The sequence below is a fragment of the Chlorocebus sabaeus genome, chromosome 14 (genome assembly GCF_047675955.1).
Source record: "Chlorocebus sabaeus isolate Y175 chromosome 14, mChlSab1.0.hap1, whole genome shotgun sequence".
Taxonomy (NCBI): domain Eukaryota; kingdom Metazoa; phylum Chordata; class Mammalia; order Primates; family Cercopithecidae; genus Chlorocebus; species Chlorocebus sabaeus.
Window position 1 is genome coordinate 45759214 of NC_132917.1, and position 13216 is coordinate 45772429.

The 13216-nt window shown below is 47.8% G+C and overlaps 1 protein-coding gene across 2 annotated transcripts in view; it reads left to right on the forward strand.

Annotated features, from left to right (window-relative positions):
• The window catches only part of PRKCE (protein kinase C epsilon), a 538653-nt gene that overhangs the window by 330258 nt on the left and 195179 nt on the right, over positions 1 to 13216 (forward strand). For both annotated transcript variants that reach the window (XM_007970759.3, XM_073022947.1), the window contains one exon: positions 4245 to 4374. In XM_007970759.3, coding sequence (XP_007968950.1) covers positions 4245 to 4374 — 130 coding nt within the window. The remainder of the gene's footprint in view (positions 1 to 4244; positions 4375 to 13216) is intronic.

Here is a 13216-nt window from a genome sequence, read left to right on the forward strand (position 1 = left end):
CCCACAAGAAAAATATGAATTCTTTTATTTCATCATCTCATCAGAACTAAAGTGGCTAACCGATGTGTCACTAGCTCCTCACAGGTAATAAACAGTAATAGAAACACAAGCAGGAACCTTATGTTTAATGAGCTGATGGGGGAATGGTGTGGAATGAAGAAGCCCAAGGAATACTTAGGAGGTGGCAATAACCACAGCAATAAAAATAGTCAACATTCACTGGGCACTTACCATGCCCTGACTGAAGTACTTTAACATATATTATTTAACCACATAGTAAGCTTAATGAGGTAGACGTTATTATCTTCATTTTACAACAGAATAGAAGCACAGAGAGTGAAATTAACCTGCCCCAAATCACACAGCTAAGAGCCACATTCAAACCCAGGCAGTTTGTTCTAAAGCCTGAGCCCTTGACCACTGCACTGTGTGTTGTCTCTTTATCTTAGAAACTAGCATCAGATTGCCTAGTTTGGTAGAGGTAAGGAAGCAGGAAAATGCAACAGTGAAGCTAGGTTCTCCTAACTGAGCAATTAGGAGAATGATAGTCCCACTGATAGATTAAAAAACCTTTTTGAGGAAGATGACAGTTGTGAATGTGTATGTAGGTATTATCAGAACACTTGATTTCAAAAGCATGCGCTTAATTCTAGGGGAAATAAATTCTGTGTAGTCATAGGCTATTATAATTGGGGGTTAGAGAGAAAGGCCCTGGGTAGGTTTATAATCAGCTGGTCCACAATTTGACTTCCAACAGGACTGACTTATAGAGACCTTCTGCCTGCTCCTTAATAATTCAGTCAAATAGCATCCTGGCATTTCAGGCATTTCCCATCTTCTCTCTTCTTCTGCTTTCATACTGTCTCTGGAAAGCAGCAAAGGACAAGGCTTAGACTGAGCCTTCCATGTCCGTGAAGGGTAGTCTGAGCCCAGAGCACCAACGTTGTTTGCAGGGGCTCTCTTGTGGTTAAAACTGCAAGCCAGTGCCTGCGCCTCCTGACTCCTGGTCTAGGATCATGACCCCAGTACATCATTGTTTTTTTCACAGGGAAATGAAAGAGATGGCTTGCTTGTTGTCTGCCTTATTTCCTTCCCATGGACATTCCATTGAGCATTTATTGGGTATGTCCTGTATGACAGGCGCTATGCTGTGTCCCATGGAAGCAAAGAGGAGTACACTAATCGCTCCCTCAAGGATCTCAGTCTCATCACCTGCAGGTCTCTGACTCTGCAGGACTCTAAAGCTTGTCTGCACCTTTTGGAGGGAAAGGTCCCACAGGAGTCCATGCCATGCAGGTTAAAGCGCTGAGATTTGAAATGTTCAGAACCCAGCTTGATCTGCGACCCAGTTCTTCTGACTGTCTTTCCTGGCATATTGAGCAGTGAGAAGAAGTCTCCAGTGAAATGTGTTCCCAAACTTGGCATGTATCACCAGGGACAAATTGCCAGGGACTGAGAGAGGGAGGCTCTGGGTTTCTTAGCTTGGCAGAGTTGACTGCCAGTCCTGGCTCTCCCCGCCACCATCTTGTGCTTCCCGAGGCCAGTCTCCTTTAGTGTCAGCATGTCTGGCCCCTCAGGGTCATGGGCGTGCCCTCTGCCGGGTTACTGAGCTGTTAGGGACCAAACTTTGAGTTCATTCGTTTGTGTAACCACCTTTAGTGTGATGCCTGTGCATACACACATCATACACACATATACGCCACAAACACGTGTAGCCCTAAACACTATGCTTTCAATGCCCTCCTTCCTATTAAAAGGTGCTCTGGTGATGGGCTTCTTGGGTGTTCTGCACCATGAACACTCTGGTCCACCCCCGTCTCATGTCCGTGTGTCTTAGCATGTGATGGACTCACACCCTGCCTGCACTTCAAGGTGTGGTAACCAAACAGTGCTCTATCTCCACTGGTGTAACGTTTTTCTTCTTGAATCTCACAATTCTTTCTGCCGTTTTCTTCCTCTCCATGTTCTCTCTGTGAATCTCATTCACCCCATTGTATCTGTGTCCTCCTCAGCAAGCGCACATGTGACATGTCCCCCTGCACGCATGCCATCTTTGTGTTGGCCTCTCGGTCGGTCTGATGCTGTGGCATGCTCTTGTGTGGGCTCCTTCATACTCCTCCCTCTGTTCTCTGATACCTTAAAGTTTTAAGTTGTCCCAGCTGAGGGTCATGTAGCTCTTTCCACCCCCACACTGAATTTCTTGGTCACCTGGGACAACTTCCCCACTTTTTCACCTTAGTCTGTCATTCATACCCCTATGAGGTGATTCCTAAGAGACCAAGACTGTATTCTCAGTATAGGTCCACCATGCCTTCAGGGTTTGTGTAGGAATAGAGTGGGCACAGTGATCTCATACTTCCTTAGCAGTGAGAGAGACCATGGCAGAGTCAACAAGCCTACATTCACAAACAGGCACACCTAAGCTACGCATCTAAGGATGGGCGAGTACAGTTGTTTTCGGTAGAGCTGATATTCTTGTTCCCAGGCAAGACCCTAAGTGGTAGACCATCCACGTCAGTAGGGATCAGTGAAATCTTGGCCCAATGGAAGGATCAGCCATTCCTTGGAACTGGGTGCTAGGGAACTTACCTTCACGCTTGTGTTCAAGTCGCGCTCCCTTTCCAGCTCTCATGTCACCCCTCATTAGTCCCCCATGGGGGCCTTTCCCTCATGAGTCAGCTAGGGAGCTGAGGCCCAGCTTTGCCGCATGTCAGCCACTTCCTAATCCCCGGGGTAGCAAGAGTGATCTCCTCCCCAGCCCATGGGTGTCTTGGGTGATGGTCTCCTGCCGATTCTGAGATGGGCTGGGGGTACAGCTGCTCCACTAGAGACACAGATGGAGGGTAGCACTGTGGAGGGGCAGAAATGACCCAGAAAAGTAGCCCAGCAGACCCTTACTTCCATGAAATGTGTTATGCTTCTAGCCTCTTCCAACCCTGCGGTCTCATTGACCCCGCCATCCTGTGACACTGGGTGGGATGGGGTGGAGGGCCATCCTTATTTGCCACCTGAGAAATCCAAGGCTCCAAGAAGTCAGTAAATCTGCCTGAGACTCATGAGTGGGTCGTGGCAGACCCAGGCCCCCGATCATACACCTAAACTTCTGTTCCTCTTCCTTCCCCTTCTGTCTTGCCACCATCTCTTTACCCCTTTTAAATAATCAGTAGGAGGCAGCATAGTGGTTAAAAAGCCTGGACTCTGAATGCAGATTCATGGGGATGGAAGCCTGTGTTTGTCTCTCGTCAGTTTACAGGCATCTTTCTTGATCCTGCTGTGCCTTCATTTCCTCTTCTGTGAAGTTGGGGCAATCATGGACCTCTGCCCCGTAGGGTGGTGGTGAGGTTTAACTGAGATAATGGTGCCTGGTGTGTGGTCAGCTCTGAGACCTAAACATTCTTAGTGTTCACCACTCTGGATTAGCCATCTTCCTCCTAATTGTTGTCCGTCCTAACTGATCCATAGTTTCCACAACATTGTGCAGGGTTTACACGCTGCTGCACAGAATCCCGTGTTCCACAACATTGTGCAGGGTTTACACGCTGCTGCACAGAATCCCGTGTTCACTATTGAGCTCCCTAGAGACTTTTTGCTCAGTGGGTCTTCCAGGCACACAGCAGTATTGAAGGTGCAAATTTTTTTTTTTTTTTTTGGAGACAGAGTCTTGCTCTGTCACCCAGGTTGGAGTGCAGTGGTATGATCTTGGCTCACTGTAACCTCTGCCTCCTGGGTTCACACAATTCTCCTGCCTCAGCCTTCCGAGTAGCTGGGATTACAGGCGGCACCACCACACCCGGCTAATTTTTGTATTTTTAGTAGAGACGGGGTTTCACCATGTTGACCAGGCTGATCTTGAACTCCTGACCTCAGGTGGTCCGCCTACCTCAACCTCCCAAAGTGCTGGGATTACAGACATGATCCACTGCAGCCGGCCTGAGGTACACATTGAGGACACTGTACTGTGATTGCTTGAAGTCCTGAAGTCCTGGAGGGGACCATGTTGGGGAGCAGGCCTGGTCTTGCACAGTGAAATGGAGCAGCCAACAATGAGTTAAGAGCATCAGGAGCCAAGGCTGGGGCAGGATGGGGCTCTTTTCACCTCAGGGCAGCTTTCAGAGCCAAGCTAGGGCCTGCCACCTACAATGACACATGCTCTCTCGGAAAGAAGTTCTGCAGGAGTTCTGATGACAAGCCCTCTGGGACACGGAGGAGCTCGGTCGTGACCCTGTGTCTTGCCATCCCTGCAGGTGGGCTCCCAGCGGTTCAGCGTCAACATGCCCCACAAATTTGGTATCCACAACTACAAGGTCCCCACCTTCTGCGATCACTGTGGGTCCCTCCTCTGGGGCCTCTTGCGGCAGGGTTTGCAGTGTAAAGGTAAGTTGCTCCCTGCCCTGCCCTCAGCCCCTGCATGTCCCCTTCCCCACTGCCTACCCCCATCCCTGCTTCATAAAAAACCCTTGTCTGTTCTCATAGCCTAGAAAGTAAATTTCAGATTTGGCCAAGAACTGAGCACAAGCCTTTGTTAATCCTACATTAGTAACTCTGTGCATTTGGCAGGCAGTCTCTGGGCAGAGACCATCCAGGACTGGGTGGAGGGAAACACCGAGGAAGGAGGAGGGCGAACCCCACGCCTTAAGATCATTCACAGTCTGGGGAGACAAGATGAGTCTATAAAAGCATAATAATTTAAGGAAAGATACATCAGAGCAGAAGGAAAGGAATATTTTTGGAGTTAGGCCATGAAGAAAGTGACAGCTGTGAATTGGGACTTTTCTTGCATGGTCCATGGCTCAGTGCTTACTCTGAAAGAGCCATGCTAGAACCTTTTCACATACGATAGCTTGCTGATTCATCACTGGCTTGGGACATAGGGGATTTTATCCCCATGGCCCTGGTGAGGAAACAGAGGCCCAGAGACTAAGCAACTTGCTCACATCACACAACTTATTAGCAGAAGTAGGATTTGAATCTTGACTCTTGCATCCTGGGTTCCTTCCTGTTTCCTGCCATGCCACCTGCAAACAGTGCGCTCAGATGATGATGCTAAGTGGCACAGGGAGCAGCACATAACACAGGGAGGTAGAAATGTATTCTGGTGGCCTGAGGAGTGTGCCCAGTTTTATAAGCCAGTCCAGCCTGCTGGCAGAGTTGGGCAACTGTGAACTACTAGGCAGGGATATTGCATGGACATTATTTTAAAATAGTGTTTTATTGTTTGTGTGGAATGTATTATTAATTCCCATTGTAGAAAAATTAGAAGAATAAGTAAATAATAAGAAAATAAACCTAGGACATAACAAATTGGTCATTGAAGGAATTAAGATCAGGGCTGCAGTGGGAATAAAGAGGAGAATGACTTTAAAATATCAAGGTGACCAGAAGCATCTGGGAGGCAGTGATAGCATTCACTGAGTTGGGGATACAAGAGGGAGGACAAAGGTTGGCGGTAGAAATAGAGCCTGAGTTGGAGACACCTTAACTTGAGGTGCCCGTGGCAAATGGACATGAAGCTGTCCACCTGTTGGACATTCTCACTGACACTTGGGGAATAGGTCTAGACTGAACATTTAAATGTGAGTTTTGTCAGTATCTAAGCAATTAAAGCTATAAAGTCAATGTCATTCTCCAGGGTAAGCACATTGAGTATGAAGAGAAAAAAGTCAAAGATAACACCATGAGTAGGAGCTCTCTTAGTGGGACAGTGGGATGGAGCCCAAGTGCTGTAGGCTAAAGTGAAAATAGAGGGAGGGGTTTTTTCAGAATGTTTTAGTCAGGAAAAAGTCAGTGGCAAAGGAGAGATGGATGAGGCAGGAGGGAGAGGGGACTGACGGTTGATACAGCAGGGAAGGGGAGGGGAATGGGGACGGGCCTTGGAGAGAATGATGGACACCGCCTTCCCCAGATGGAGGGCAAGCCTGGCCACCAGGCATGGGTGCAGATGCATCTTGTGTGTCAGGGATAGAAATCCAGGAAGAGGTGAGTGGACAAAGTCATCATTTAAGTTTTGAATCTGTTGAGGGCATTGCAAGGAGATTCCCCTTATTTTCTGAAATAGGAAGTCTTTTTTGAAGTAGGAGGGAGAAGTGGGGGTGTGAGAGGCACGAAGAGGGTGGTGAGGGCTGGAAATAGCAATTGTGGGGACAGAACACAGTCCATCCACTGGACATGAGGAGGTGCTGACTGTGGACACACCCAGCATCCTGTGAGCTTCCCAGCACCCCTGGAGGCGGGGACGGAGCCATTCCACTTCCCTGTTGGAATATTGTTTCTAGCGTGTGACCCTGAACAAAACAGGGCCTGCCTGTAATCCTTTAGGTGAGCTGAAGAGAGCAGAAGAGGAAGAAGGGAGGGGGCAGGAATCTCGAGTGTCTAGCAGAGGAGCGATGTGCTTTTGGAAAGATGAGTGTGGTTGCTGGGAAGCAGGGCCTGCTTTGGAGGGAACCCTGATGAGCTGATGTCTGGTTTTGTTGTAAATATATTAATTATTGATCTATCTAGGGAACCTAAATGAAGATACCATCATCATAAATATTGATATTTTAAGAAAGCAGCCCAGACACCCAGACGTCACTGTTAGGGCTGTGGGTCTCTGATGACCCTGGTAGAAGGAGGGGCAGGGACAGTGTATTCAGCTGTCATTGGGCAGGAAATGCTCTTGCCCCCGCTCAAGGAAAGAAGGGGCAGAATTAGGATGCCTGGAGCAAGGGTGTCTGTCCATGGGAGCCGAGGAACCCGGAGGGACTCAGGCCACATAAGGGCTGGAAGACGAAGGCTCAGACCTCAAGCTCCCCAGCCAAAGTGTGCAGACTTTTACTCTCCTGCGGCTCTGATGTTATTACTTGGCCTTTTTTTCCCCTTGCTGCTGTTCTCCTGTGACCCTCTCCTTCTCCCTCTCCCTCCCTCTTTGTCTTTCTCTCTCTTTAATTAAGAGACTTTATTTTTTTTAAGAGCATTTTTGGGTTCACAGCAAAATTGAGCAGAAAGTACAGAGAGTCCCCGTATTATGTGCCCCCCAGCACACACAGCCTCCCACCACCAGCATCCCCAGCAGAGCAGCCACGGAACCTGCACCGCAGACATCATTGTCACTCACAGTCTGTGTTTCACCTTGGGATTCACTCATGGTGTTGGGCATTCTGTGGGTTTGGACGAATGGACAGTGCTCAGTATCTACCATGATAGTATCATACAGAGTAGTTGGATGGTCCTGGAAAATCACCTGCTTCCACTTACCTCTTTAGATCCTTCCTCCACCTTAAGTCTTCTTGGCCCTGTAGACTCCTTACCCTGTGGAGAGGGGTCATGGCCAGAAGAGGCCAGCATGGGCCCAAGGCAGGGGCTGCTTGTGCCCAGGTCTAAGCCTGGTTCTGCTACTATGATTACTAAGAAAAAGAAATCAAGACTTAGTGACCTGCAAGCATCCCTAAGCAAGTCCCTACGAAGCTGGCTCTTGCGCCCAGGCAGCCTGGCTCTGTTTCTGACTCTGGTAGGTACTCTATGCCACCCTCTCCTGCTTCGGAAGACTCAGCCAGGCTTTCTCTCTTGCTGGACCATGCTAGCAGGGCCTCCTGGGCTGGAGTCCTGGTCCCCTGGTCCTAGCTGGAGATCATCTATTTGGCCTGCTGCCCTGTGGATTCAGCATTTTTGCCATTCCCGTTCCCCTTCCCAGAAATAGATTCCAGTAATTTCAGCAAACCAGGTTTCTTCAGAGCTTGAGTCTACGAGGAAGGATCCGTGATACCGTCCTAGTCACTCTTTCTCCGGTCTAAAACTGTCTGAGCCACACAGATTCAAGCATTATGTGTATACCCTTCCAGGGACTGTCGCTTTGTCAGCCAGGTAGAGGGAACATAATTATGTCTGCTTTTACTGACAAGGAAATGGAAGACTGGAGAGAATGGGTGCACACAGGGCATACAACCAGGACCTGTGGGTGCACTCAGCCCTTGGGGCTGTCCTTTTCCTGCCCACAACCACAGAGGGGCCAGATCTTTGAAGGATGCTCACACGATCACTGGGTAACTGAGATCCTTAACCGAGGGCAGAAAATCACTGGCACAAAGTGAGCAGGCAAAATAGTTCATTTCTTTCTTGCATTTTGTGACTCAAGTGCCTGCCGTGTCTGAGTCTCTCCACACTCATTTATGGGTCTGTCTGAGCCCTTCAACCATTATTAAAGAGTCCAGAAATGAGCTTCCCAGGTTCCAGGAGCAGCATCACTAGTCTCGGGCATTTGGAGGCTTTTCATTCTGCACTTCGTTGGAATGGTGCTGCTTTCTCCAGTCTCAGGTTCACTGGCACTGTGGGCCTCTCTGGGGCCCTTTTCCACCTGTGTTTTATTTTCCCACTGACGCATGGAGTCAGTGCCCCCTGGAGGTAGAGACGCCCAATATCCTTTGATTGCAGTTTCCTTCTCTAGAGAAGATCCAGTTCTCACCTGCCCCCGTCCCATCCCCCACACTCATGTCTCAGCACAGCTGCTCTGAAGTCATCGGGCACCAAGGGGCAACTTCACAGGAAAGCCAGACCTCCTGACGGAGCCTGCAGTCGGGCCTGCGGGGGCCTGTGGAAGCGGAAGCCCTGTTTTTCTCATCCCCATCTGGGGTGAATGCTCTGCACCCGCAGTCCTCCAGGACAGGGGACAAGGCACAGGAAGGAAGGTATACTCCACGAAGGCCTGGCCTGGAGATTCCTAAAGAATCTTCTTCCTCGCTCCTACCTCTCTCTGACACACATCTTAATAACTGCTCTGATCTGTGGCTGTTTTCAGGGGCCAAGGGGACAGGGTGTCCCCTCCTCTCCAGTAAGTAGTAAACAGGAGTGGTGGCCTGAAGAGATCACAGGCTAGGATTTGGAGGAGCTGTCCTGGTTTGGGTACTGCCTAACTGGGGGATTGCAAGCAGGTCAGCCTAGCTTGGTGCCCTTGGCTTTTAACCCCAACTGCCTTCTGCGCTTCTGAGGACAGTAATAAAAATAATAAAAATGGAGTGATCTTAGCCACATACCTTGGGGTGACTGTGCAAAGCCATAAAGATAAAAGAAGGGCCTGCCTGTCTCCCTCCTTCCTTCCTTTCCTTGTTTTTAAAAAAAGTATTTTGGATACTTAAAAACACTAAAAACATGAAGAATAATTTTTAATTTTCAACATTTCTGAAAATGTCAGTCCTTTACTATTTTTAACAACTAGGCCTCTTGTCGTAACTTCAACTTTTATTTTTAGAATTATAAGGAGCACAATACATAAATACATTCTCACTGTTCTTACTGTCAAAGATCCAAGCAAGACTGAAGTTAGATATATATTAAATATATTAAAGGCTTTCTTTGTATTCTCTTTCCACTTTCATCCTCAGACTTCTAAAAATGTGCTATGGGTCCTCTCAGGCTTTTTGTGTATCTTTGCTGCCTGGATACTCACACACACTGTGTTAGAATCTATTGCTACATAACAAATGATCCCAGGACGTAGTGGTGTAAAACAACCAATGCTTATTTTCTCAGAGTTTCCTCTGGTCAGAAATCCAGATGGAGCTTAGCTGGGTGCATCTGACTCTTCATGAGGTTTCAGTCAAGCTGAGAGCTGGGGCTGTTGTCTCATCTGAAAACCCAACTGCAAGAAGCTCGCCCACATGGCCATTGACCGGAGACATCAGTTCTCTGCCATATGGCCTCTCCACATGGTGACTGGCTTCCTTCAGCGCAGACAAGAAAGTGAGAGAAGATGCCCTAGACACAAGCCAGTGGCACTTCTCGTCACTTTTGATGTTTTCCATTCATTAGAAGAGAATCACTATGTCCAGTCCTCTCCAAGAGAGGGAGTTACATAAAGGCATGAACACCAGGAGGCAGGGGCAATCAGGAGGCAGCTTAGGGTCTGCCTGGCACACCTGCACCTCCCCATCCACATCCCCTTCACCTCCTCACAAATGCAATCATCTTGTCTGTGGGGTCTACCCTGACCACTGGGTAGCTCTCAAGCTCTCATCTCTCATCTCTTACTTCCTCTGATTTTTTTTTTCTAACATAGCACTTATCTTCTAATATTCTAAATTTTTTTTTTTTTTTTGAGACAGAGTCTCGCTCTGTTGCCCAGGCTGGAGTGCAGTGATGTGATCTCGGCTCTCAGCTCACTGCAACTTTCACCTCCCAGGTTTAAGCGATTCTCCTTCCTCAGCCTCCCGAGTAGCTGGGATTATAGGTGTGAGCCACCACACCAGGCTAATTTTTGTATTTTTAGTAGAGGGAGTTTCACCATGTTGGCCAGGCTGGTCTCAAACTCCTGACCTCAAGTGATCTGCCCACCTCAGCCTTCCAAAGTGCTGGAATTACAGGCGTGAGCCACCGCACCCAGTCTAAATTACTTATATAATGTTAATTTCTTTCTCTTTTTTTTCTTCCTTCCTTCCTTCCTTTCTCTTTCTTTCTTCCTTTTTTTCTTTCTCTGTTTCTTTCTTTCTTTCCTTCCTTCCTTTCTCTGTCTTTCTTCCTTTCTTTTTCTTTCTCCTTCTTTTTCTTTCTTCCTTTCTTTCTCTCTCTTTCTCTCTCTTTCTTTTTTTTTGTGAGAGAGAGTCTCACTTTGTCACTCAGGCTGGAGTGCAGTGGTGTGATCTCAGCTCACTGCAACCTCTGCCTCCTGGATTCAAGCAATCTTCCTGCCCCAGCCTCCCAAGTAGCTGGCATTACAGGCCCCCCGCCACCATGCCCAGCTAATTTTTACATTTTTAGTAGAGATGGGGTTTCATCATGTTGGCCAGGGTGGTCCTGAGCTCCCAACCTCAAGTGATCCGCCTACCTTGGCCTTCCAAAGTGCTGGGATTACAGGCATGAGCCACCGTGCCAGACCTTATCACGTTCATTTCTATCTCTCCTAATCCAAATACAAGGTCCATGAGGACAGAGATTTTTTTTTTTTGGTCTGTTTTGTTTTCTGTTTACCCAGCATCTAGAACAGTGCCTGCACACCAACACCCAATAAATATTTGTTAATTCAACCCCCCGTGCATAGTTATATAATTTGCTTTTCTACAGTATGTCTTGGAGTATTTCCAAGGCAGTGCACAGACGTCTACTTTACTCCTTCTAATGACTGCCTAAGAGTCCACATTGTGGATGTTCCGTAGATTATTTAAAATGTTGCCCTCTTGATGGATGTTTACTGGTTTCTGTGTCGTTGCTATTTTAATATATGCAGACATCCTCATACATGCCTCTATGCATAAGTGTGGATAATGATGAAAGAAAGTCCCCTAGAAGTTGAACAGTCACTTTAAGCCCTTGTCTTTTTGTGGTTGAATTATACAAGCAGGGAATTACATAAGCGCACTTTTACTTGTTGTCTGCTTTAAAGTCAAGCCATGTTAATGGACTGCTTTACCTTCCTTTTCATTGACATTTAATTTGTGCGGCTTGCATAGTGAGCTTGGGATTCTAGTTCCTTGGTATCTGTTGGGTCTGGTCTGAGAGGTGTCATTTGTGCCACTGTAGTACTACTACTTTCCGTAGAGTTAGAATAACTGAAAAGCGTGGTGTCCTGATTTGTGCAGGGTATCGTGGCGAACCTGGAGATAAAACATTACTTTAGTTCTCTAGAAACTTGCACTGTACTTGGTCATTGAACATAGTAAGTTAAATAATAGGCCATAATTCAGGCAATGAGTCAGAAATAAGTGTGAGCAATTTACAGGCAAGAGAGGGCCTGGAAAGGGGGCCAGGGAGAAGGAATGCCACAGGAGTGCTTTGGTTGACTCAGAATCCTTTGCAGTAGCATCCACAATGCCTGGGGACCATGAGAATGTCTCCTGCACACGTGGCAGATTGGCTGAAGATTCAGTCTGAGCTCCGATCTGAGGAATGCTGGGTAGCAGACAAGCGGTCGATCGTGGTCCCAGGAAAGCTCTGAGTCACGGTTCTGGTGTGATCAGGACTCCGAAATCTCTTTCTGGTGATGACATTTGGCCCAGCATGACCCTAGGGGGCCATCCCTCTTACCTCCTTTCTCCTCTTCTGCCTGGGACTTTGCGGTTGTTCGCTCTCACACCCCTGCCAACTTCCATTGCACAAGCACATGATTTCCCATTTGCAAATATTTGCTCTCTGTCTCTGAGTGTGGCATGACTGGAACCTATTATGAAATCAAACCATTGCCCTGGCTCACCCTCAAGGGCCAAATTACCCCAACATAAAGAAATTCCTGCAGCATACATGGACCTGGGCCCCTCCGTAGGCATGGCTTTGTCGCCGTTCCCAGAAGGTTGTCTGCTTGCTTTGGAGGAATTCCCAGGAGCCTGGCCAGCCTTTTGCTTCAATCTCAGCTGTAAAAAGGGTGGAAACATGGAAACCAAGTCTCTCCAAAGGATGGTAGGTTGTGTAATAGAAGGTGAAAGCCAGAATGCCTGAACCCCAGCATGTCCCCAGAAAGCATTGCTGCTGCTGCACCACCCAGCACATAGTAGGTCCTCAACAAATGTGTGGTGAATAGCTGGGTAGTAGTAGAAGGGCGCCTCTCTTTTCCTAAGAGCCCCTGGCAAAGCAGATCTATTTCTTCCTGGTACAACTTCATCCTAATGAAACCAGTGAAAATGAGCACTGAGAGGCATTCTGGAAAGAGATGCCTTAAAGGGCAGCCTAGGGCTGGGAGTGGATTGGCAGCCAGGACTCACGGCCTTTGGCCTTGGTGCTCCCCAGTAGTGTTGTCAGGGGTGGGGGGTTCATTTGGCCACATTAATGAGAATGCCTCTCAGGTTTCTTTTGGTTCCAGCAGGGACACCACTGCCCTTTGCTGGTCTGTGGCCTCCCAGTGACACCTGCAGCCTCCGGGAGCCCATCATGCTCCCATTGTGGCTGCCCGAAGTATCCAGAGCTCCCCTTCCTCACCACTTTTGCCCTCGCATTTCCAGACTTTTCAAAGCACTTTCAAAGTCACTATCTTACATCGTGCATGCTAACTGATGTGTAATTGAGATTTTTTTTTTTTTTACATATTCAGATGACTGCATAGCTCAGGGGAAATAGCAGACTTTTAAAAAATAAAAGGCAAAGTTCTCAAACCCAAAACCAAAAAAGATAACTCCTTTGCCGACCTGCCAGCCCAAGTTGTTTTGTCAGGACAGACAGGTCTGGCATTTCAACACCAGAGGGCGCTAGTGGTCAAGTTATGTAGACAAGTTAGCTGCCCTTGTCAAGAAATTCTCAATTTGGCTCTTTTTTTCTCCTCTCT